General features: G+C 42.5%; 2 protein-coding genes across 7 annotated transcripts in view; both read left to right on the top strand.

The window, feature by feature from the left end:
* The window catches only part of C13H2orf16 (chromosome 13 C2orf16 homolog), a 43,344-nt gene extending 26,363 nt beyond the window's left edge, over positions 1 to 16,981 (top strand). Inside the window, exon 5 of the mRNA XM_050753979.1 lies at positions 44 to 16,981. Coding sequence (XP_050609936.1) covers positions 44 to 16,787 — 16,744 coding nt within the window. The 3' untranslated portion in view covers positions 16,788 to 16,981. The remainder of the gene's footprint in view (positions 1 to 43) is intronic.
* Positions 16,982 to 17,227: 246 nt separating this feature from the next.
* Positions 17,228 to 25,664, top strand: part of ZNF512 (zinc finger protein 512) — a 39,055-nt gene continuing 30,618 nt past the window's right edge. For 2 of the 6 annotated variants that reach the window (XM_050753994.1, XM_050753995.1), the window contains exons 1-2: positions 17,285 to 17,406; positions 17,925 to 17,983. In XM_050753994.1, the coding sequence (XP_050609951.1) occupies positions 17,377 to 17,406; positions 17,925 to 17,983 (89 nt within the window). In that variant the 5' untranslated portion in view covers positions 17,285 to 17,376. Of the gene's footprint in view, positions 17,407 to 17,924; positions 17,984 to 25,664 lie in introns of all 6 variants that reach the window. The other 4 variants (XM_050753990.1, XM_050753991.1, XM_050753992.1 and 1 more) reach the window with 4 other exon arrangements.

Below are 25,664 nucleotides of genomic sequence, written 5' to 3'. Positions count from 1 at the left end.
TCCTATTTCAATGCAAACTGAAACATTTCTCTTTATTTCTTAGATCAAGGCTTATGGAACAGGATTTGCCTGAATCACAGGATGTGATTTCTTCCTCTACCACCTCTGTTCTTGTGGCTCAGAAGACTGTTCTATGCTGTTGTGACTATAAGAAAGCAAAACATTCTACTGACCACAGCATCTCCTTTAGTTCATCGTGCAATGACTCCAGTCTGTCTCATCTTCCTGTCTTCTCTGAAGGAACAACTTGGGAATTCCGGAGCCATAGTTTACCTATTTCCAACAAAAAGCAATCATCTGTGTTCAGGAACCAAGGCAAAACCCTGCCTCCTTTTCGGCTCTCAGAGCCCCAGAAATCAAAACTTTTTCAGAATTTGGCAGATCTTTCACCCTTACAACCTCAGAACTCTTTTATCAGCTCTATTTCTGAACCCCTAAATATCTGCAAACAAAAAAGGAAAAAAAATGATGAGAGAATGAGCAAGAGTCATTTGACATCAGATCATGAGCCAAATTCTCTTTCCAAGAAGAGACCACGACTTCCAAGGTGGGCTACATTCAAGCTCTCTCCTTCAGTTAGAAGGGAGCTAGAAGGACATATGTCTCGGAAGGTTTTTGCATTGCAGCAACAAACAGCACCTTTACCTTTGAGGAAATCATGGGCAATGCTGAATTATATAACTGAAGTACAAGGAGGAGTTGCTGAATCAGAAAAACCCCAAACTCAGTTATCTATGCCCATTCATCAAAACACTGAGCAAAATATCAACAACAAATTCTCAGACCTTCCATCATTTCAGCTCCATGTGAATGCTGGAGTGGGATCTGGATCAAATAGCACAGAAACAAAACTTTCACAGTCACTTATCTCAGATAAGCAGTTCCAACCTGGGGATGGCCCCCAAATCCTTGGATCCAAGCCTTTAGTTACATCAATAGGCACCCTACCTCCAAGAAGTTTAGAAGTTAATGTAATTCAAGAGGAAACTCCTTTACTGAAGAATGATCGAAAACACATGCTAGAGCTTAGTATAGAGAAGAGGGTCATAGATTTTCCAGAAAAAAGGATACAGCAGCACAAGACGCAAGTGACTAATGTGGAGTTGACCCCAAGGCTATCATATCAAGTCAAAGACAGCATAAAGGTAACTCCACTGGCATTACTTCAGGTCATGGATTCAATGGGGATGATCCCAGAATCACATTCAGAATTTGCGGGTTTGTTCCCACAGCTGCCAAGTCAAGTTGTGAAACCAATGGAAACCACAGAAACAGTGAGCATAACCCCCAAACCATCAAATCAAGTCATTCATTCAATGGAGGCAGCCCCAAGGTCTCAGCACCAAGTTACGGAATCAGAGAGGATGGCCACAAGATTACTGAATCAAGTCACAGATAATAAGAAAGTAACTCCTGTAGCACTGCTTCAAGTTATGGATTCTATGGGGATGATTAACAAATCACATCCACATACAGAATCAGTGGGAACGACTCCAACACCACAATATCAAGTCATAGAGTCAGTAAAGATGAACACATTGTTGAACCATCAAGCCACAAAACCAGAAAAGATGAATCTAAGGCCACAACATGCAGTTATGGAAACTGTGGAAATGATGCCAGGACCACAGCATAAAGTCATGGAATCAGTGGGCATGACCTCAGGGTCACAAAGTCAAGTCATGGAACAAGGAAAGGCTACTCCAGGGCTAATACGTCAAGACACAAAATCACTGGACATGATCTCAGCACCATTACATCAAGTCATGGGTTATGCGAAAGTAATTCCAGTGGCACTATTACAAGCCATGGATTTCAGGGGGATAATTCCACCAGCACAGCCACATGTTATAGAATCTGGGGGCTTGACCCCAAGTTCACAGTTGCAAGGTAGGAGATCTGTTCATCTGGTCCTACCACCAGAGTTTCAAGATATAAACACTGTGGAGTTGGCCCTAAGACCATCAACAGAAGATACAAAATCTGCAGATTTGGCCCCAAAGCCATGGTTACAAGATGTTAGATCTGAGAAGGTAGCCCCGGTACTATTGCTTGAAGATGTGAAAACTCCTCAAATGGTAGAATGTAGGAGGTTAATTCCTGAGACACAGGTGCAAGAGATGAAATATGGGGAACTGACCAAAGGGACACAATTTAAGGAAGTAAAAGCTGCAGAGATGAGCCCCAGTGAAGCCACAGAGCCTGAAAGATTGACCCCATGGCATCAAGCCTCAGAATCTTTAGAGATGATCTCAGGACCAGGATATCAAGGAAAAGAAGCAAAGTTAACCTCTGACACCTGTCACCAAGTAGAAAAATGTATTGGGTTGACACAACCATCTTTAGGAACTACCCCAGGGCCACTAAGCCAAACTTCAGAATCTGTGGAGATGAGCTCAAAGTCATTCCAAGACACTCTTAAGACGATGCACCAACTTGGAAAAGCAATGGGGGAAACTCCAGTATCACAACGCACAACAAAAGAATCTCTGGATTTGATACTAGGATCAGAAATGCAAAGTGTGAAATCAGAGGTGTTGACCACAAAGCCACAGCCCCATGATATGAAGTTTGTTCACTGCAATCTAGGGCCATGTTCAGAAGTTACTGAATTGTCAGAGATACCCCCCATGTCAGAATATAAAGAAACTGTGGGGTTGGCATTGCCTCAAGTTGATAAGACCCAGGGGGTCATCCCAGTACCACCACATGCAGAAACAGGATTTTTGGAGTTGACTCTAGGACCAGGCACGCAATATGAGAAATCAGAGCCACTACTGCAAAATTTGAAATCTATGGAGTTAACCAGTGAGTCATCTCCATTAGTGATAGGATCTAAAAATTTAATTACAGAACCAAAACCACATGTTATGGACCTGACCCCAGGGCCACAGCTCCAGGGAGAAAAGTCTAAGCAGCTGGATCTAGAGTCACAGTTGCAAGATATGAAATACGTGAATCTAATCCAACAGTCAACTACAGGAGTGGTAGAATCTGAGGAGATGATGCCAGAGCTACTGCTACAAAGTATGCCACTGGAGGATTTGACTAAGATGGAAGAGCTCCAAGGTGTAAAATATGTGGATTTAAATCTAGGCCCATCTCAGCCAAGTGTCAAATCTTCTGGATTGACCCCAGGGCCACAGTTGCCAAGTGTAAGATTTTCAAGGGTATTTCCAGGACCACTTCTTCAAGGCGAAAAACCTGTAGATTTAATCTCACAACTCCCACATTATGGTGTGAAATCTGATGAATTGACCTCAGATTCTCCAGTTCAGGACATCAAATTGTCAGATTTTACCCAAGAGCCAACACATCAAAGTGTCAAATTTGTTCAGCTGACTCCAGAATCACAACCTCAAGATGTGAAATTTGTGGAACTAAGCCCAGGACTATGCTTGCAAGATGTCAAATTTTCTGATTTGATCCCAGAGCCAAAGCATCAAAGTTTCAAACATATGCAGTTGATACCAGGAGCTCAGCTCGAAGATACAAAGTCTCTAGGTTTTGTACCAGAGTCATCTTTGCAGTCAAGCCAAGGGCCACACATTGAAGATATGAAATCTGTTCTGTCTACTGAAGGACCACAGTTTCACAGCATGAAATCTGTGAAATTGACCTCAGAACTACCATTTCAAAGTGTAAAATCTGAGGAAGTAAACCTAGGGCCATGGCAGCAAGATATCAAATTTTCTGAATTGACTTCAAGGCCAAAGCTGCAAGGTGTCAAATTTGGGGATCAAACCCCAGGATCAATGTTTCATAGTGTGAATTCTGTAGAGGTGGTTCCAGAGTTAGGGCTGCAAGATTCCAAATTAGCAAAGATATTTCCAGGAACTCAAAGTATGAAACAGGTAGAGCTTAACCCAGAGCTGCAGCTACAAGATGTTAAATTTTTTGATTTAGTACCAGGAACTCAACCTCAAGGTGTGAAATCTTTAGACTTAAACTCAGGGCCACAGCTACAACGTGTAAAATTTTTAGAGATGACCCCAGGGCCAAAGATGCAAGGTGTACCACCTGTGGCAATGGCTCCAGGGCCAGAGGGGGAAGGGGTTAAGCCTGAGTTGTTAGTACCAGAGCCACTGTTTCAAGGTGTAAAATATGTAGCAGGCAACCAAGAACCAAGCCTTGAAGCTGAAGTTTCCTATAAATTAGTCTCAGAACCACAAATGCCAGATGCAGAATCCGTGGAGTGGACTCCTGGGCCACAGTTGCCCAGTGTAAATCATTCTGAGTTGACCAGACAACCACAGTTACAAAGCATGAAATCTTCTGAATTGATGCAAAGACCACAGTTACAAAACATAAATCCTGTGGAGTGGAGCCCAATCTTAAAACTTCAAGGTTTCAAATCTGAAAAGCTAACCCCAGAGCCACTATTAGAAGATATAAAATCTGCAGAATTAATCCCAGGGCCACATTTGGGAGATGTGAAAACTATGCAGTTAACACCAGAGCCAGAATTGGAAGATGTCAAATATATGACGTTAACCCCAGAGCCACAGGCAGGCGGTGTAAAACTTGAGGAGGTAACCCCAGGCTCAAAGCTTCAATCTGAGTTGCTGAGCTCAGGACTGGAAGATATGAAATCTGTGACCTTAACTCCAGGACCATGCCTGGAAAGCATGAAATCTATGGAGATAATTCCAAGTCCACAGCTGGAAGGTGGGAAATCTGTGGCGATAACCTTAGGGTCACAGACAGAAGATGTCAAATCTGTGGAATTCACCCCTGATTCCGAGCTTCAAGGTGTAAAATCTGTGGAGTTGACTCCATGTTCAAGAATTCAAGATGTAAAAACTGAGGATTTGATCCTAGGTACACAGCTGCAAGATATGAAAACTGGAAAATTAAAACTCGGGCTAAAGATGCAAGGTGAGAAGTCTATGGCTTTTGCACCAGGGCCGTTGCTTCAAGGGGTTAAATCTACGGAGATGCTTCAAGGGCCTCAGCTACAAAGCGTGAAACCTGAAGAACTGACTTCAGTCCCACAAATGCAGTCCCACATGAAATTTGGGGAGATTACTCCATGTTTAAAGCTTCGAAGTTTAAAATCTATAAAGGAGACTCAAGATCCACATCTGCAATGTGTAAAATCTGTAAAGTTGACCCCATGGCAAAAGAGGCAGGTAGTAAAATTTGTGAATGTAACCAGAGGAGAAGAGTTTGAAGAAGTAAATTCTGCGGATTTAGTGCTAAAGCAACAGTTTCAAGGGATGGCACCTGTGGATTTAACCCTTGAGCCTGAACAGGATGGTCAGATATCTGTAAACTCACAGGAGCAGCAATGTGTGAATTTTGAGCAAGTAAAGAAAGGGTCTGAGTCAGAAGGTGTAATGTCTTCGGAGTTAATTCCAGAGCCAAAGTCTGACCTACAGTCGAAAGGTGTAAAATCATCTGAATTGACTCTAGAATCAAATATGCAAGATGTAAAAACTAAAGAGTTTAAACATGAACCACAGTTGCAAAGTATGAAATATCCCAAGTTGACCCCAGGACCACAGTTGCACCAAGTGAAACCCTTGGGCTCAACTGTAGAGCCACAGATTCAAAGTGTGAAAATTCTGGAATTAAACAAAGACCTAGAGCTTGGAAGAATGAAATCTGTTCAGTGGATAACAAGACCTGAGTTCCAAGGTCTAAAATCTGTAGGGTTAAATCTTGGGTCACAATCTCGAAGTGTCAAACCCGCAGAATTGAAACTTTCCATACAGTTGGGAGATATGATAGCATCTAAATTGGTTCTAGACCCAAAACTTCAAGGTGCAAAACCTATGGAGTTTAACCATGGGCCACAGTTGCAGTGTGTAAAAACCTCTGAGTTGTCTTCAGGACCACAGCTGCAAAAAGGGAAAATGCTGGCATCAACCTCAGAGCCACAACTTCAAGGTGTGAAAACTGTGGAGCTAAACCAAGACTCACAGCTTGGAAGTGTGAAATCTGTGCAGTGGATACCAGGACCTGAGTTCCAAGGTGTAAAAACTATGGGGTTAAATCTTGGTTCACAATCTCAAGGTGTCAAACCTGGAGAGTTGAAATCTTCCATAGAGTCAGGAGGTGTAAAGTCATCTCAACTGACTCTAGGGCCAAAACTTCAAAGTACAACATCTATGGAGTTTAACCTTGGGTCACAGTTGCACTTTGTGAAAGCTCCTGAGTTGTCCCAAGGACCACAGCTGCAAAAAGAGAAAATTCCAGCATCGACCTCACAGCCATATTTTCAAGGTGTGAAAACTGTGGAGTTAAACCAAGACTCAAAGCTTGGAAGTGCGAAATCTGTGCAGTGGATATCAGGACCTGAGTTCCAAGGTGTAAAAACTGTAGGGTTGAATCTTGGTTCACAGTCTCGAGGTGTCAAGCCTGCACAGTTGAAATCCTCCACAGAGTCGGGAGGTGTAAAATCATCTGAACTGACTCTAGGACCAAAACTTCAAGGTGCAAAATCTGTGTTTAGCTTTGGGCCACAGTTGCAATGTGTGAAAACTCCTAAGATGTCCCAAGGACCACAGTTGCAGAACAGGAAAATTCTGGTGTCAACCTCAGAGCCACAGCTTCGAGGTGTAAAAGATGTGGAGTTAAACCAAGACTCACAGCTTGGAAGTATGAGCTCTGTGCAGTGGATACCAGGACCTGAGTTCCAAGGTGTGAAATCTGTGCTAAAATGTGGTTCACAATCTCGAGTTGTCACAACTGTAGAATTGAAACCTTCAATACAATTAAGAGATGTGAAGTCATCTGAGTCGATTCCAAGGCCAAAGCTCCAAAGTATACAACCCTTGACATCACTCCAGGAACATCAGTTGCCACGGCTCGAACCTATTGATTTGAAATCTGGGCTACAGTTGAGAAGTGTGAAATCATGTGGCCCGATTTCAACATCAAAGCTGTGTGATATTAAATCTGTGGCATTCAAACCTGGGCTTCATTCACAAGATGTGAAATCTTCTGAGTTGACCCCAAGACCACAGTTGCACAAAGTGAAACCCGTGGAGGCATACCCAGGAACACAGCGGCAAGATGTGAAGTCTCCAGTGTTTACACAAGAGCCACAGTTTTCAGGGGTGAAATCTGGAGTATTAAGCCAAGAGCTACAATTACAAAGTGATAAAACTGTAGCGCCGAACTTCTTACTACACTTGAAAAGCATGAAATCATCTGAATTGGCTTATCAGACAAAGCTTCCAGGTATGAAATCTGAGGAGTTCAACTCTGGGCCACAATGGCAATGTGTCAAATCTTCTAAGTTGAACCCTAAGACAAAGTCCCAAGACATGAAGTTTATAGAGTTAAAGCCCAGTTCACAATTGAAAGATATCCCATATTCTGATTTGACCACAAAGACCAAGATTCAGGGTGTCAAATCTACAGACTTCAAACCTGGGCCACAGTTGCAAGGAGTGAAATCTTCTGAGTCGATACTGAAGACAAAGCTTCAAGAAATGAAATTAATGGAATGCAACCTAGGTCCATGGTTGCAAGATTTGAAATCTTCTAGGTTGATCATAGGTATAGAGCTTCAAGACATTAAATCTATGGATCTCAGTTCTGCACCACACTTACAGAGTGTGAAATCTTCTGAAGTGATTCCAGGGGAAAAGCTTCAAGGTGGGAAATCGGTAGAATTCAAACCTAGTCCAAAGTTACAAAGTGAGAAATCTGATTTGACCCTGGGGAGGAAGTTTCCAGGTGTGAAATCTGTAGAGCTGGAATCAGGCCCACAGTTACAAGATATAAAATCTTCTGATCTGATCATGGGTATAAAGCTTCAAGATGTAAAATCTATGAAGTTCAGTTCTGGACAACACTTTCAAGGTATGAAATCTTCTGAGGTAACCTCAAGGACAAGGTTTCAAAGTATGAAATCAATGGATTTCAATTCTGGACAACAGATACAAAGTGAAAAATCTTCTGAGTTGATTCAGGGAACAAACCATCAAGATGTAAAATCTGTAGAATTCCACCATGGTCCAAAGTTACAAGGTGTGACATCTTCTGAGTTAACACCAGAGACAAAACTTCAAGGTGGGGAATCTGTGGAGTTCAACTCAGGCCCACAGTGGCAAGATACAAAATATTCTAACTCAATCATGGGGACAGAGCTTCAAGATGTAAAATCTATGGAGTTCAGTTCTGGATCACACTTGCAAGGTATAAAATCTTCTGAAGTGATCCCAGTGACAAAGCTTCAAAAAGTGAAATCTGTGCTCATGCCTAGGCCAATGAGGCAAGATGTGAAATCTTCTGAATTGACTCTAGGTACAAAGGTACAGGATACGATATCTTTGGGGTTAAACTCAACTTCACAGTTACAAGATAGAAAATTATCTATGTTGACACCAGGGATACACCTTCAAGATGTGAAATCTGTAGAATTCAATCCTGGGGCAAAGTTGGAAGATATGAAATCTGGGTTGATAAAGCTTCAGACAGTGAACTCTACAGAGGGCAACCATGACCCAGAATTGCAGGTTGCAAAACTCTCTAAGTTGGCCTTGGAATCAAAGATTCATAGTGTGGCACCTTCTGAGTTCAATGCTGAAAAGCAGCAGCAAGATGAAAAATCTCATAAATTGAATCCATGGCCAGACCTTCAAAGCGTAAACTTTATGGTGTTCAATCCTGAGTCACATCAGCAACATAGAAAATCTTCAGAATTATGCACAGGGACACAGCTTCAAGATGTAAAATCTATGAAATTCAATCTTCAGCAACAGTTGCAGGGTGTGAAATCTTCTGAGTTGTGCCTAGGAACAAGGCTTCAAGGTACACAATCTTTAGATTTCAACCCTGGACCACAATTGCAAGGATTAAAATGTGCCAAGTTGACTCCTGGGCCTGAGCTTCAAGGTATAAAATCTAAGGTGTTCTGCCTTGGACCATGTTTGCAAGATGTGAATTCTTCTGTATCCATTCCAGAGCCACCACTTCAGTGTGTAAATTCTACTGTGTGCAACCCTGGGCTACCTTTGCAAGGTGTAAATTCTGCATCCATTCTAGCACCTAAACTTCAGTGTATAAGTTCTAATGGGTGCATCCCTGGGCCAAATTTGCGAGGTGTGAATTCTTCTGCATCTATTCCTGAGCCACCACTTCAGTGTGTAAATTCTATTGAGTATAATTCTGGGCCACATCCACAAAGTGTGAATTATTCTGCATCCATTCTAGGTCCCAAACTTCAGTGTGTAAATTCTAGTGGGTGCAACCCTGGGTCAAATTTGCGAGGCATGAATTCTTCTGCATCCATTCCAGAGCCACCACTTCCATGTGTAAATTCTACTGGGTGCAGCCCAGGGCCACATTTGCAAAGTATGAATTCTGCATTCATTCCACAGTCACATGCTCAGTGTGTAAATTCTATTGGGTGCAAGCCAGAGCCATATTTACAAGGTATGAAATCGCCTGAATTAACTCCAGTTTCAAAACTTCAAGGTATGAATTGTTCTGAATTGAACCCAGGGACAGAAATTCAAAGTAAGACACCTATGATATTCAACCCTATACCACATTTGCAAGGTTTAAAATCTGAATTGACTCCAGGGTCAAAGTTTCTATGTGCAGCACCTATGGAATGTAACCCTGGGCCACAGGTGCAGTATGTGAATTCTTCTGAGTTGAATCCAGGGCTAAAATTACAATGTATAAATTCTAGGGAGTGCAAACTTGAGCCACACTTGCAAGGTGTAAAATCAGGGACAAAATTTCAAGTTATGAAATCTTCTGAGTTGCATCCAGGGCCAGAGCTTCAAGGTATAAAATCTGTTGTGTTCAACTCTGTGCAACATTTACAAGATGTAAAATATGAACTGACTCCAGGGACAAAATTCCAAGATATAACACCAAAAGAGTTCAACTCTGGCCCACAGCTGCAAGGTATGAATTCTTCTGAGTTGAATTCAGAGTCAAAATTTCAATGCATAAATTCTATCAACTTTAATCCAGGGCCACAGATACAAAGCATGAAACCCTCTGAACTGAACCCTGGGTCAGAATCTCAAAGTACAAAATCTATTCTGTTCAATCCTGGACCACACTTGCAAGGTAAGAAATCTTCTGAGTTAACTCCAGGAACTAAGTTTCAAGGAGTCCAATTTTTGGAGAAGCACCTTGGCTCACAGCAAGTTGTACAACCTGTGTTCACTTTGGGTCCTCAGAAAAATGGTATGAAATCCGTGGTATTTTTACCAGAGCCACTGCTTAACGATGTAAAGTCCATGGAGATAAATAAACAGCCATTGCTTTATGATGCAAATTCTGCAAAAATGATTTCAGCCTCTGAGCTGCCGGACATAAAATATGAGGTATTTACATTAGAGCCATGTTTTCAAAAAGTGACATCTGTGGAGTTAAAACCAGAACCGTATCCTCAAGGTATGAATTCTGAGGAGTTGCATTCACACCTCAGGCAGCATAGTATGAGATCTGTGGTATTTGTACCAGAGCCATGTTCTCAAGATGTGAAATCTGTGAAGTCAACTCTATGGCCACAACCTCAAAGTGTAAATTCTTCAGGGTTGACATCATGCTTTGGGTCACAATGTGTTAAATCTGCGGCCTTTGCATCAGAGCCATGTTCTCAAGATGTAAAACCTATGGAGCTGACACCAGGGGCCCAACAGCAAGGTATAAGTTATCAAGAGTTGACTTCAGGATGGCAAGATGATGAATCAATGATGTTGGCACCAGAGTCAACTAGGAAGTTCCCATCAGGACCACTGTTGACTAGTGTCAGATTTTCAAATTTGTCTCCAGAATCACAGCAACAAGGTGTGAAATCTTTGGAGTTTACTCTAGAGCCAAAGTCGCAAAGCATAAAACATGTTAAATTATCTTCAGTGTCTCTGCAGGAAGCTATAAAATCTGTGGAATTAGCACCAGAGTCACTGCTTCAAAGAGTGAAATATGGGGAGCAAACTCCAAAAACAAATTATCAAATCATGGAATCCTCTGAAATAATCCCTAGACCAGGGCATCAGTTTACAAAATATGCAGAGATGATCCCACAGCCAATGTATCAAGTCCCTAAATCTGCAAATTTGATTTCAATACCAATTTATCATGCCACAGAATCTTCAGAAATAGTGCAAGGATTGGCACATAAAGGCATAGATACTGTAGAGAAATCTGTGGGGTTGACCCCAAAGATAACAGGTAGAGCCATTGAATCCTTAGGGATGCTGCTGCAGCCAGATCTTCAGGTACCAAAATTTGTTGATCTGACTCCAATGGTAAGGGATCAAGGCTCAAAATTCTTAGGATTAACTCCAGAGAAAAGCTACCAAATCCTAGAAACTATGGAATTGCTCTCTCGGCCACGGGCCCAAGTCAAGGATTTGGGGGAGTTATATATGAAGCCACTGCAGCAAACTGTGGAATATGAAGGGATTACTCCAGAACTCAAGCATTACTTTACAGAAGCTATGAGGTTGACCACTGAGGCAAGGATACATGCAAATGAATTCTTTGGAATGACCCCAAAGCCAACAAGTCAAGCCACTGGATTTGCAGAGAGATCCCCAAGGCTCTGTACTCAAAACTTAGAATGTGTGGAGGCGATCTCTGAGAAAAGACTGCAAAGGGAAGAATCTGTGGTATTGATTCCAAAGTCATTACATCACGTCCCAGATTCTGCTTTAGGGATGACACCTGGGTTAGGACATCGAGTTCCTGAATCTGTGGAGTTGACTTCTGAGTCAGGAGTGCAGGTAGAGAAAACTTTGCAATTAACCCCCAAACCACAGCATCATGTGGTATCTCCAGGGATAATATTAGGGTTAGGACATCAAGTCCCAGAATCTGTAAATCTGACCTGTAAGCAATGGCTACAAAGGGAGGAATCTTTAGAGGTGCCCCTGAAGCAAACAAGTCAAGTTATAGGACATGAAGAATCTGTAGAGCTCACCTCTGAGGCACAGCAGCACAGGGAGGTATCAATGGGGCTAACAAAGTCAAAGAATCAAAGTATGAAATCTCCAAGGACAACCCCAGGACCACTGGGTAGAATTGTAGAATTTATGAGGATTAGTCCAGAGCCACTAGATCAAGTCACAGAATCTGCAAGGACACAGCTTCATGTTGCTCAGTCTGAAGAGGTAATCCTCGTAGATGTCCCAAAAGTTGTTCAATCTGTGAAAGTGACCCCTGGACCACCATTTCAAATTGTAAAGTCTGTGACAATACCAAGGCCAACCCCTCAAATGGTAGAATATATTGAGTTGACTCCAAAACTGCAACATGTGAGACCTTCAGAGCACCACTCAGGGCCATGTTTGCAAGATGTGAAATCTACGAAATTAATCATAAAGCCAAAACACCAGATTTTGGAAACAATGGAGTTGACAGGGTTTCAAATTGTAAAAACTATGCTAATCCCAGGGCCATCCCTTCAAATCGTAAAATCTGAGGAATTAGCACCAGGACCAATTCCTCAGGTTGTAGAACCAATAGGAGTAGCCCTAGAATCAGGAATTGAAGCAATAAATTGTGTGGATTTACTTCCAAGGCCACATCTTCAAGAACTTATAGTACCTGCAGAATTAACTCCAAGGCCACGTATTCAAGTGAAATCTGAAGAATTAACCTCACCGCAAACATCTCCATTTGAGAAACATACGATATTGACTCATAAACAAGGGCTTCAGGCTGTGAAATCTACAGTGATAAAAACGGAGCCTCCTAAAGTTATGGAAACTAAGGATTTGAATGTAGGACAGGTGTGTCAGAATAGGGACTGTGAGAAGTTAACATCAGAAGAGTTACAAGCAGGGACTGACTTCTCTAGGTTCCTACAAAGCTCTTCAACCACACTCATTTCAAGCTCTGTCAGAACAGCATCTGAATTAGGAGGACTTTGGGATTCTGGGATACAGGAAGTATACAGAGCTTTGGATATAAAAAACCCTGGGACAGATATTTTGCAGCCTGAAGAGACCTATATAGACCCTACTATGATACAATCTTTAATTCTTCCCTTGGCCCTTCATAATCAAAGCTCTGATAAGACAGCTAACACTGTGGAAAACCCATGTCCTGAGATTCCAGGAGTGGATGTCATATCTAAAGAGACAACTAAGAGGAAGCAAATGGAGGAGCTAGAGAACTCACTTCAGAGACATCTACTACAAAGCTGGAGATCACTATCTAGGACATTCCGGGCAGAATCAGGGGTTCAAAAAGGTCTCATCAAGTCTTTTCTGGGTAGACAACACAATGTCTGGGAGAGTCATGCCTGGAGGCAGCGACTACCAAGAAAATATCTCTCCACTATGCTAATGCTGGGTAATATTTTAGGGACCACTATGGAAAGGAAACTTTGTTCTCAAACATCTTTAGCAGAAAGAGCCACTGCAGATACCTGTCAATCTATTCAGAATTTATTTGGGATTCCAGCTGAACTGATGGAAGCTTCTCAGAGCCTGCCAGAGAAGGGTCCAGTTACTATTTCTCAGCCTTCCGTGGTCAAAAACTACATTCAGAGACATACTTTTTATCATGGTCATAAGAAAAGAATGGCCTTAAGGATATGGACACGTGGCTCCACATCTTCCATAATACAGCAATATTCTGGGACTAGAGTGGGAATAAAAAAGACAAATTTAAGGTTCAGTGGTATATCCCAAGAAGTCATTCAGCATATGCCTGTCTCATGTGCAGGGGGCCAGCTTCCTGTCCTGGTAAAGTCAGAGTCTTCCCTCAGCATATTTTATGATAGAGAAGATCTTGTTCCAATGGAAGAAAGTGAGGACTCACAGAGTGATTCCCGGACAAGGATTTCTGAGTCCCAACACTCCCTCAAGCCAAATTATCTTTCACAGGCTAAGACTGACTTCTCAGAACAGTTCCAGCTGCTACAAGATCTGCAGCTAAAAATAGCAGCAAAACTTTTAAGGAGTCAAATACCCCCTGATGTGCCTCCACCTCTAGCTTCAGGTCTAGTCCTAAAATACCCTATCTGCCTACAGTGTGGTCGATGTTCAGGACTTAACTGCCATCATAAATTACAGACCACTTCGGGGACTTATCTTCTTATCTATCCACAGCTCCATCTTGTACGCACTTCTGAAGGCCATGGTGAGATTCGGTTGCATCTTGGCTTTAGGCTGCGAATTGGGAAAAGACCCCAAATCTCAAAGTATCGTGAAAGAGATAGACCCATCATACGGAGAAGCCCTATATCACCATCACGAAGGAAAGCTAAAATCTATACTCAAGCTTCCAAGAGTCCTGCTTCCACAATAGATTTGCAGTCTGGGCCTTCCCAGTCCCCTGCTCCTGTACAATTCTACATCAGGCGAGGACAACGCAGCAGCCCTGACCTAGTAGAAAAGACAAAAATTAGAGCACCTGGGCACTATGAATTCACTCAAGTTCACAACCTACCAGAGAGTGACTCTGAAAGCACTCAGAATGAAAAACGGGCTAAAGTGAGAACCAAAAAGACCTCTGATTCAAAATATCCAATGAAGAGAATCACCAAGGGACTTAGAAAACACAGAAAGTTCTACAAAAACAGCAGAACCACAATAGAGAGTCCCTCTAGGGAATTACCAGCCTATTTAAGAAGGAAGAGGATTGGAGCAACTCAGACAAGTACTGCCTCTTTAAAAAGACAACCTAAGAAACCTTCCCAGCCCAAGTTCATGCAACTGCTTTTTCAGAGCCTAAAGCGGGCATTCCAAACAGCACACAGAGTTATAGCTTTTGTTGGGCGGAAGCCTGTGGACAGGACAAGGCCAGACAATTTGTGGGGAAGCAAAAACTATTATCCAAAACAAAACACCAGGGACTATTGCTTACCAAGCAGTATCAAAAGAGACAAGAGGTCAGCTGACAAGCTAACACCAGCAGGCTCAACCATTAAGCAGGAGGACATATTGTGGGGAGGAACGGGCCAGTGCAGATCAGCTCAACAGCAAAGAAGAGCTCACTCTTTCCAACCCAGACCTCTTCGACTGCCCAAGCCTACAGATTCCCAAAGTGGTATTGCTTTCCAAACTGCCTCAGTGGGGCAGCCTCTGGGAAGTGTTCAAAAGGACAGTAGTAGCAGATCAAAGAAAAACTTCTATAGAAATGAAACCTCAAGCCAGGAGTCTAAGAACTTGTCCACACCAGGAACCAGAGTTCAGGCCCGAGGAAGAATCCTACCTGGTTCCCCTGTGAAGAGAACCTGGCACCGACACCTTAAAGAGAAACTCACACACAAGGAGCACAACCACCCCAGCTTCTATAAGGAGAGAACCCCACACAGTCCTTCCGAGAGAACCCGTCATAACCCCTCTTGGAGAAACCATCGCAGTCCCTCTGAGAGAAGCCAACGCAGTCCCTTGGAGAGAAGACATCACAGTCCCTCTCAGAGGAGCCACCGTAGTCCCTCTCGGAAAAACCATTCCAGTCCCTCTGAGAGAAGCCGTCGCAGTCTCTCTTGGAGGAATCACTGCAGTCCCTCAGAGAGGAGCTGTCACAGTCTCTCTGAAAGGGGCCCTCACAGTCCCTCTCAGAGGAGCCATCGCAGTCCCTCTCAGAGAAGACATCACAGTCCCTCTGAGAGAAGCCATCGCAGTCCTTCTCAGAGGAATCATCGTGGTCCCTCTCAGAGAAGGTATCATAGTCCCTCAGAAAGAAGCCGTAGCAGTCCCTCTGAGAGAAGACATCGCAGTCCCTCTGAGAGAAGACATCACAGTCCCTCTGAGAGAAGATATCGCAGTCCCTCTCAGAGGAGCCACAGCAGTCCCTCTGAGAGAAGACATCGCAGTCCCTCTGAGAGAAGACATCACAGTCCCTCTGAGAGAAGACATCACAGTCCCTCTGAGAGAAGACATCGCAGTCCCTCTGAGAGAAGACATCACAGTCCCTCTGAGAGAAGATATCGCAGTCCCTCTCAGAGGAGCCACAGCAGTCCCTCTGAGAGAAGACAACACAGTCCCTCTCAGAGAAGACATCGCAGTCCCTCTCAGAGGAGCCATCGCAGTCCCTCTCAGAGAAGATATCATAGTCCCTCAGAAAGAAGCCGTAGCAGTCCCTCTGAGAGAAGACATCGCAGTCCCTCTGAGAGAAGACATCGCAGTCCCTCTCAGAGGAGCCATCGCAGTCCCTCTCAGAGGAGCCATCGCAGTCCCTCTCAGAGAAGACATCGCAGTCCCTCAGAGAGAAGCCATCGCAGTCCCTCTCAGAGAAGACATCGCAGTCCGTATGAGAGAAGACATCACAGTCCCTCTGAGAGAAGACATTACAGTCCCTTGGAGAGGAGCCGTCACAGTCTCTCTGAGAGGAGCCATCGCAGTCTCTCGGAGAGGAGCCATCGCAGTCCCTCTGAGAGGAGATCTCACAGGTCCTTTGAGAGGAGCCATTGTAGGATTTCTGAGAGAAGTCACAGTCCCTCAGAGAAGAGCCCCCTCAGTCCCTTGGAAAGAAGCCGTTGCAGTCCCTCTGAGAGGAGAGGACACAGTTCCTCTGGGAAAGCCTGTCACAGTCCCTCTGAGAGAAGCCATCACAGTCCCTCTGGGATGAGGCAAGGGAGGCCCTCTGAGAGGAGCCATCGCCGTTCCTGTGAGAGAACCCGTCACAGTCCCTCTGAGATGAGGCCAGGGAGGCCCTCTGGGAGGAACCATCGCAGTCCCTCTGAGAGGAGCCGACGCAGTCCCCTTAAGGAGGGACTCAAGTACAGTTCCCCTGGGGAGAGGCCCAGCCATAGTTTGTCTAGAGATTTCAAGAATCAGACAAGTCTCCTCGGCACCACACATAAAAATCCCAAAGCAGGACAAGTGTGGAGGCCTGAAGCTACTCGATGAGGCGGGGCCCGCCCCTATTATTCATTGTCCTAAGTCTTCATCGTGCTGCCCTTTCCAGGCTTCTTTCCTGCTCAGCCACTGCCTCCAATTCCTGCGCCCCCAGCGTGGAAAGGCTTCCATGTCTCTCTACCGGGGGGAGGCGTGTGAGAATGGGTCTGTAATTTCTCTAAGATCAATAAAGGGGCAGTACATGATCTCCCTGTGCATCTAGACTGAGACCACTGGGCGGGTGCGTGGGGAAGGCAGGCTGGAAGGACACGAGGAGCTGTGCAAAGGTTCGGAATGAGAGCCAGGGGTTTTGAGGCCCGGTCGAGGCTCCAAGCTCCGCCCCTTCGCTCCAGATCCCACCCATAAGTTCCCGGGTCCCGCGTCGCAATCCCAGTGGGGCGGGGTCTCAGAGGAATCGGAGGGTGACTCGTCACGTGACTCGCTCCGGCCGCAGCCCCCTCGGAAGCTGCTAGGCGGAAGTAGAAGTTCAGAAGAGGGCTAGGCGGAGCCGAACCCACATCCGGGAGAGGCGAGGAGAGCGGAAGTGGCGTTGGTCTGGCCGGAGCCCTTGGGTGAAATTGTTAGGCGTGGAGAGGGAGTGATGTCTTCCAGACTCGGTGCTGTACCCGCCGTGAGTTTCTTGGTTTGACCGTTATGCTTTAGAGGTAGCGCTGTCGAGCCCGGAACACGCGGTCCCTCGCTTTTGTCCCATGCTCAGAGTTGGTTTTATCAGAGGCCATCGTAGGCCCCACCCTTCTAGATCAGATCACCTGTCCCCTTTTTCTTTACCCACGTTCTGCTGCCTGTACCCTACCTCCTTGAATTTAATTCCTCGCCACATTGCCATTAGTTTCTATTCCTTTTACATCCCCAATGTCTCTCATATCCGTTGTCTTTTCTTTTGGCCTCCCTTTTAGAGCCTGGGACAGGGCTTTGAGAATGGGGGAAGACGAAGGCTCTGGTATTGTTACCCGCCTTTGCACTGCTGGAAGATAGGACAGCATATTTTTCCTAAAAGGTGTTGCCTTCTTGTGTTTGAGGTGGTTGCCCCGGGAGAGCTTCATTTCTTCTGGGCATAGGGGAATTCGTCTTTTTGTGGTCGAGGTTCAGAGGTCCCTAGCACTCACTCGTGTGCTTGTGATTTGCTAGACTTCGGGACCCACAACCTTTAAGCAGCAGAGGAGCACGAGGATCGTGGGAGCTAAGAAGTAAGTGAGGTTTTCTAAGGTCCTTTTATGATTGTGTCGCCAGCGCTGTCCAGTAGAACTTCTTCCTGTGATGAAAATGTTCTGTATCTGCATTGTCCAGTATCATAGCCACTAACCCTGTGTGGATTTTGAGCAGTTGAAATGTGGCTAGTGCAAATGAGGGACTGAATTTTAAATTTTATTTGCTAAGTAAGTTAGGTTTCTAAGGTTCTTGTGTGATTTTGTGGCCAGCGCTGTCCAGTAGAACTTCTTGTGACGAAAATGTTCTGTATCTTCACTGTCTAGTATCATAACTACTAGCCCTGTACAGCTTTTGAGCGCTTGAAATGTGGCTAGTGTGACTGAGGGGTTGAATTTTAAATTTTATTTAATTTTAACTAACTTTAAATAGCCACCTGTAGCTAGTGGCTATCGGATTGGACAGTGTAGGTCTAAGTCTGGTGTGTGGGAGAAAAACCTAGCTTGCATAAAAAGAGTACAAATTATAATAAAAATGGAACCAGTGACTCAGTGGTAATTCCGTATATCTCCAGACATCAATTTCGTGCACATAAATACAGTGATGAACTTGGGATGGATGATTTAAAAAAATGGCCGTAAGAAATCCTTGTATTTTTAAACTACTTGGCTGTAAGACTGGTTTGTTATTTAGTACCCTGAAGGTGCTTAGTTTTTCCATGGTTAATACAAAAGAAAACATTCTTGTTAACTAGACATTAAATGGATTCATTCATTCAGGTGACATTTACTACATGTTTGCTGTGTGCCAGTTCTGTAGTAGGTTAGGTATACAGGCATGAAAAACAACTAGCAGTCTAGAAGGGGAGATAGGCAAGTAGATCAACACAGTTCATTGTAATAAGTAAATATTTTTAAATGGGAATTTAATTTAGCCTTTGGGGAAAGGGAGTGATAGTTTGGAAGGGAAGGATTATCAGAGCAGGTCACTCCTAAGTAGAAACCTGAAAGTTGAATCATACAGTTAGTGAGAAGGAGAAAGGTTTTTCAGAACAGAGAACAGTATGTGAACGTGTGGAAAAAGTTAATGGGATAGTAAGTAGTTCTGTGTGGGATGGAGGATGAGGGATTGCAGGGAGAGCATTTAGAGAGGTTAGTAGGGGCTAGACCATGAAGGACCTGTTATGGCAAACTAAAGTGTTTGGATTTTATCCTGGAAGAGATAATGAGGGAATGACATAGCCAGATAATTGGTCTTAGGCCACTCTGGCAGCATTATGAAGAATGGATTTGGAAGGGTACTGGGAAACTGGTTCAGAGGTTATTATGATAGCCTAACAGATTAATAAAGAACATGCAGCCTGTGGTGGGAACAATACATAGGGAATACATAGGGAACAACGTATAGGGAGCGTACAGGTTGTGATGATAAGTGAGTAAGAGAAGGAAGATAGGATGTCTATGGGTTTCTGGCTTTGGCCATCAGGTGAATTTTGGTGTAATTCACAGAACTAGGAATTTCTGAATGAGGAGCAACATTTGGAACAAAATCAAATAGGTTTGGACCTCAGATGAACGGCTGGTCTGAAATACAGAGTTGGGAATCATCAGCTGTAAAAAATAATTGGAAACATGATGTTTTCCTCCACAAGCTGAGAGTTTTAATGGGCTCTTCTAGTTAAAGTGGTTAGAGCGATGTTTCTCAGTATGAACCTTGGTCACCTAGAGATAATTGTTAAAAAATAAGATTATTAAGTCCCTATGCATTAACCAGATTTGGAATCATTGGGTTTAGGGCGTGGAAATCTTTATTTTTAACTAGCTTCCTAGGAGATTGTGGCATTTGAGAGTCAATGGTGAGAAGTGAGACCAGAGAAGAGTAGAGCATGGAGAACACCGGCTTTTAAAGACTGGGTAGAATTAAATAAGTTTACAAAGAATAACAAGATGAACTAAAGTACTCTTCTAATGAAATCTAAACATATGCATGTAGAAGAATGAGCTAGGGGCTTTTAAAATTTTTTGCTAGATCAGAAAGGAGTTGAAAATAGGCTAAACTTTTTATGTTTGTGATCAGAAGCTGAGAGTTGCCACACTGGTGACAACAAATTATAAAATAAATACAATTATGGTAGTCATTGTATCGCAACAAAACTTTTTCTTGTTATATGTATGGAAAGGGAAGTTTGAGCTTAATCTGGTTTTTTACAAATAATCAAATGCCCTGGGGTTGATGGGTAGATACTGTAAAATACTTGAAAATTGTTTTTGTTGAGTCCTTTAAAAATAAAACACGAGACCTGGAGGAGGGATTCCCTAACCACGTTGACTTAATCTCCAAGAGTCAATTATGATGATCATATGAACTATTGCCTTTTCAGTATGCTTTTGCTTATTCATAAGAAGGTATATGGGTACTGTATTTCTGAGTCCTATACTGATAGTAAGAAATTCCTACATGGAGAGTTTCCTAAGAGTTGTTATATGGGACTTGGCTCTTAATGGTCCGTTGGTACCATCAGGTCTTTTTGTTGTTGTTGTTGGAGATGAAGTCTTGCTCTCCTAGGCTGGAGTGCAGTGGCATGATCTCGGCTCACCACAACCTCCGCCTCCCGGGTTCAAGCAATTCTCCTGCCTTGGCCTCCCGAGTAGCTGGGATTACAAGGCACACACCACTGTGCCCAGCTAAGTTTTTGTATTTTAGTAGAGATGGGTTTCACCGTGTTGCCCAGGCTGGTCTTGAACTCCTGAGCTCAGGCAGTTCGCCCACCTTGGCCTCCCAAAGTGCTAGGATTGCAGGCATGAACCACTGCGCCTGCCCCATCAAGTCTTTCTAGCATTGTTTGGGATAGTAGGTTTTGGCCTTAGAGGGCTGCCAATCCATTAAAATTTAAAAATATCTTTATTGAGGTGTAATTAGAGTACAATAGACTGCACATATTTAAAGCGTACACCATGGTCAGCTTTGACCTATGTCTGTACCCATGAAACCATTGCCACAATCAAGATAATAAACGTTTTCATCTCTCTCAAAAGTTTGTTCATGTCTTTTTGCCATTCTTCCTCCACTCCTGTCCACAGGCACCACTGTACAGTGGTTTGCATATTCTAGAATTTTATATAAGTGAAGTCACACAGTATGTTCTCACTTTTTTCATGATTTCTTTCACTCAGAATAATGATTTTAAGATGAAAAATAGTTTTTATTGCTGAGTAGAATTCCATTATGGATACCATAATTTGTTTAGCCATCTACCTTGATGGACATTTGAGTTATTTTCAGTTTTAGGGAGTCAAACAATAAGGCTGCTGTGAACATTCATGTACAAGTCTTGTGTGGACAAATGCTTTCATTTCTTTGGATAAATATCTAAGGTAGTATTTACCATCATAGGTTAGTTGATTCATATGGCAGGAGTATGTTTAGCTTTTTAAGAAACTACCTGCTTTCCAAAGTGGTATTATTTTGCATTCCTACCAGCAATGTGTGAGAGTCAGTCTTTTCAATTTTAGCTAATTTAATGGGTGTATAGTGGTGTCTCACTGTGGGTTTAATTCGTGGGTTTTTGTGTTTTGTTTTTGTTTTTTTTTTTGAAACAGGGTCTCCCTCTGTCACCCAGCCTGGAGTGCAGTGGCCCGATCTCGGCTCACTGAAGCCTTTGCCTCCTGGGTTCAATTGATTCTCCTGACTTAGCTTCCTGAGTAGCTTGGGATTACAGGTGTTCACTACCGTGCCTGACTAATTTTGGTATTTTTAGTAGAGATGAGATTTCACCATGTTGGCCGGGCTGGTCTTGAACTCCTGACCTCAAGTGCTCTGCCCGCCTTGGCCTGCCAAAGTGCTGGGGTTACAGGGTTGAGCCACCGCACCTGGCCTAATTTGTGGTTTTTAATTCATCATATATGAATAATAATGTTGAGCATCTGTTCGTATTCTTTTAAAAAAAGGTTTTTTTGCATCTGTTCATATTCTTTTTTATTTTTTATTTTTTTGAGACAGAGTTTCGCTCTTGTTGCCCAGGCTGGAGTGCAATGGTACGATCTTGGCTCACCGCAACCTCCGCCTCTCCGGTTCAAGCGATTCTTCTGCCTCAGCCTCCTGAGTAGCTGGGATTACAGGCATGCACCATCACACCCGGCTAATTTTGTGTTTTTAGTAGAGACAGGGTTTCTCCATATTGGTCAGGCTGGTCTCGAACTCCCGACCTCAGGTGATCTGCCCACCTTTGCCTCCCAAAGTGGTGGGGTTAACGATGTGAGCCACCGTGCCCGGCCTTCATCTGTTCGTGTTCTTATTGGCCATTTGTGTATCTTTTGTAAAGTGTCAGTTTACATTTTTGTCCCTTAAAAAAAGTGGTTTATCTTACTGGATTGTGGTATTTAAAAAAAATCTGTCCTGAATACAACTCCTTTGTCTATTATATTTCCTTACAGTCTGGTTTGTTTTTCATTTTCTTAATGATGTCTTTTGAAGAGCAAAAGGTTTAAGTTTATCATTTTTTCTTACGTTTCATGCTTTTCTGTATCCTATTTAAGAAACCTTTGCCTCCCTGGAGGTTGTAGCGAGTCGAGGTGGTGCCACTGCACTCCAGCCTGGGCAACAGAGCGAGATTCCGTCTTAAGAAATGATAGTAATTAAAAAGGAACTTTTGCCTCCCTAATTGCAAAGATTTTCTCTGGTCTTTTCTTCTAGAAGTTTTATAGGTTTTATATTTAGGTCTGTGACTCATTTAGAGTTAATTTCTGTGAATGTTATATGGTAAGGGTCAGTGTTGGCTTTTTTTTCTATTTGTATACCCAGTTGTTGGAAAGAGTTTTCTTTCTCTACTGAATTGCCTTGGCACCTTTATCAAACTTCACTTGGACATGTATATGTGTAGGTCTGTTTCTGGACTCTCCTTATTCTGTTCTGTTGGTGTTTATTTAGACTCTTGAAATCAGTAAGTCCTCTAACTTTAGTGTTCTTTTTCAAAATTGTTTTGGTTATTCTCAGTTCTTTGCGTTTTTATAAAAAGTATAGAATTGGGTTGCCAATATCTATTGAAAGAAGCTTGCTGAGTATTGATTGGTATTATATTGAATCTATAGATTCCTTTGGGGAAAATTGCTATTTTAACAATATTGAGTTTTCTGATTTATGAACATGCTATATTTTCCCCTTTATTTAAGTCTTCTTAATTACTCTCAGCAATGTGTTGTAGTTTCATTGTAAAAGTCTTGAACATCTTTTGTTAGGTTTGTTCCCAGGTATATTATCTTATTCTGATGTAATTGTAAATGGTATTATTTTTATAATGTCATTTTCTAGTTGATTGTTGCTAGTGTATAAGTACTCAGTTGACTTTGTATGCTATCCTTGTATCCTGACACTTTATAAATTAATTTATTAGTTCTAGTAATTGTTTTGTAGATTCCTTGGGATTTATTTTGTAAGCAATCATATAATCTGCAAGTAGGGACAGTTTTGCTTTTTTCCTTTTGATCTTGTTTTAAACTATTGCAATGGCATTCAGCAGTGAAACTACGTGGGCCTGGAGTTTTCACTTTGGGAAGGATTTCATAAATTCAGTTTATTTAATAGATACAGGGCTACTTAGATTTCCAGTTTCTTCTTGTGTCAGTTTTGGTAAGTAGTATTTTTAAAGAAATTTGTTCATTGTAATTTTTCCATAGATTAGCATGAAGTTATTCAAAGTATATTATTACTTAATGTCTACATAATCTGCGATAACCCCTCTTTCATTTCTGACACTGGTTATTTGTAGTATCTTTTTTTGTTGATCAGTCTAGCTGCAGGGTTGTCAATTTTGTGATCATTTCAAAGAACCACATTTCCCCTGTTGTCTGTTTTCTAGTTCATGGGTTTCTTTTCTTACCTTTTCTTTGGTTTACTTTGCTTTTCCTTTTAAGGTATCTTAAGGTGAAATCTTAAGTCATTGATTTTAGATCTTTTCTAGAATAAGCATTTAGAGCTTTAAGTTTCTTTCTAAGTATTGTTTTAGTTGCATCCTACAAATGTTGATATGCATATTTTTGTTGTTTTTCCAGTGTAAAATATTTTCAAATTTCATTTGTGATTTCATTTTGGACCTATGAATTATTTAGAAGTAGATCATTTAATTTGCAGATATTTGGATTTTTTGTGTTTTTTGTTTTTAGATATCTTCCTATTATTGATTCCTAAGTTGATACCAATGTGGTCAGAGAATACACTGTGTAATTCTCATCCTTTTAATAAAAGTTAAAGTTGATGGCCCAGCGTAAGATCTAGCTTAATGAATGCACAATGTGCACTTGAAAAGAATATATATCCTGCAGTTGTTAGATGTAGTGTTGTGTAAATGTTAACTAGAGCAAGGTGGCTAATAGTGCAGTTCAGATAATTTTCATCTTTCACTGAATTTTTGTCTAGTATCAATTGCTGAAAGGGGGAGGTCTTAAATTTTCTGCTAGGATTGTGGAATTATCTATTTTTCCCTGTAATTCTGTCAGTTTTCGCTTTGTGTACTTTGAGGCTCTATTATTAGGCACATACGGTGGGTAATTATGTCTTCCCAATGATTTGACAGTTTTGTCATTATGAAGTGTCTCTTTTTATCTCTGGCAGTACTCTTTGTCTTGAAGTCTGTTTTATCTGATATTAAAATAGTCATTCCAGCCTTATGTTTGCTGATTGTATGATACAATTTTTTTCATCCGTTTACTTTCAATCTATAGATGTCTTTATATTTTAGAGTGTGCTTCTTGTAGGTAGCATGTAGTAGGGTATCACTTTTTAATTTACTCTGTCAATTGCTGACTTTTAACTGGAGTGTTTAGACTGTAAACATTTAAATTAATTATTGATATGGTTGGATAGTCTACCCTTTTATTTTTTGTTCTCTGTTTATCTCTTGTTTTTTGTTCCTGAGTTTCTTCTTTTGGATTATTTGAATGCTGCGTGTCTGCCCCTCCTCTTGTATTTTTAAGAGACAGTGTCTTGCTCTGTTGCCCAGGCTGGAGTTGGTGGCACATTCATTGCTTACTGGGCTCAAGTGATCCTCCCACCTCAGCCTCCCAAGTAGCCGACATTACAGAGGTGTGAGCCATCTACCCCAGCCTGTTTACCATTTCTTTTTTTTTTTTTTTTTTTTTTGAGACAGAGTCTCGCTTTGTCGCCCAGACTGGAGTGCAGTGGCCGGATCTCAGCTCACTGCAAGCTCCGCCTCCCGGGTTCACACCATTCTCCTGCCTCAGCCTCCCGAGTAGCTGGGACTACAGACGCCCGCCACCTCGCCCGGCTAGGTTTTTGTATTTTTTAGTAGAGACGGGGTTTCACCGTGTTAGCCAGGATGGTCTCGATCTCCTGACCTTGTGATCCGCCCGTCTCGGCCTCCCAAAGTGCTGGGATTACAGGCTTGAGCCACCGTGCCCGGCCTGTTTGCCATTTCTATTACTCTTTCTTCATTCTTAAAAATCCAATTTTCTCTCTCTCATTATTTTTCTTCAGCTGGAATCATTTGTTTTAGCATTTCTTATGGAGCGGGCCTGCTTACAACGAATTCTCTTAGTTTTATTTCTGAGGACATTTTCACTGAATATAGAATTCTGAATTCACAAATTTTTTCTCTCAAGATTTTAAAGATGTTTCTTTTTCCTTTTCTTTTTTCTTTTTGGAGACAGGGTCTCACTCTGTTGCCACGGCTGAAGTGCAGTGGCGCAGTGATAGCTCACTGAAGCCTCA

Source organism: Macaca thibetana, chromosome 13 (assembly GCF_024542745.1).
Source record: "Macaca thibetana thibetana isolate TM-01 chromosome 13, ASM2454274v1, whole genome shotgun sequence".
Classification (NCBI taxonomy): domain Eukaryota; kingdom Metazoa; phylum Chordata; class Mammalia; order Primates; family Cercopithecidae; genus Macaca; species Macaca thibetana.
This window is presented reverse-complemented; position numbering and strand designations above follow the sequence as displayed.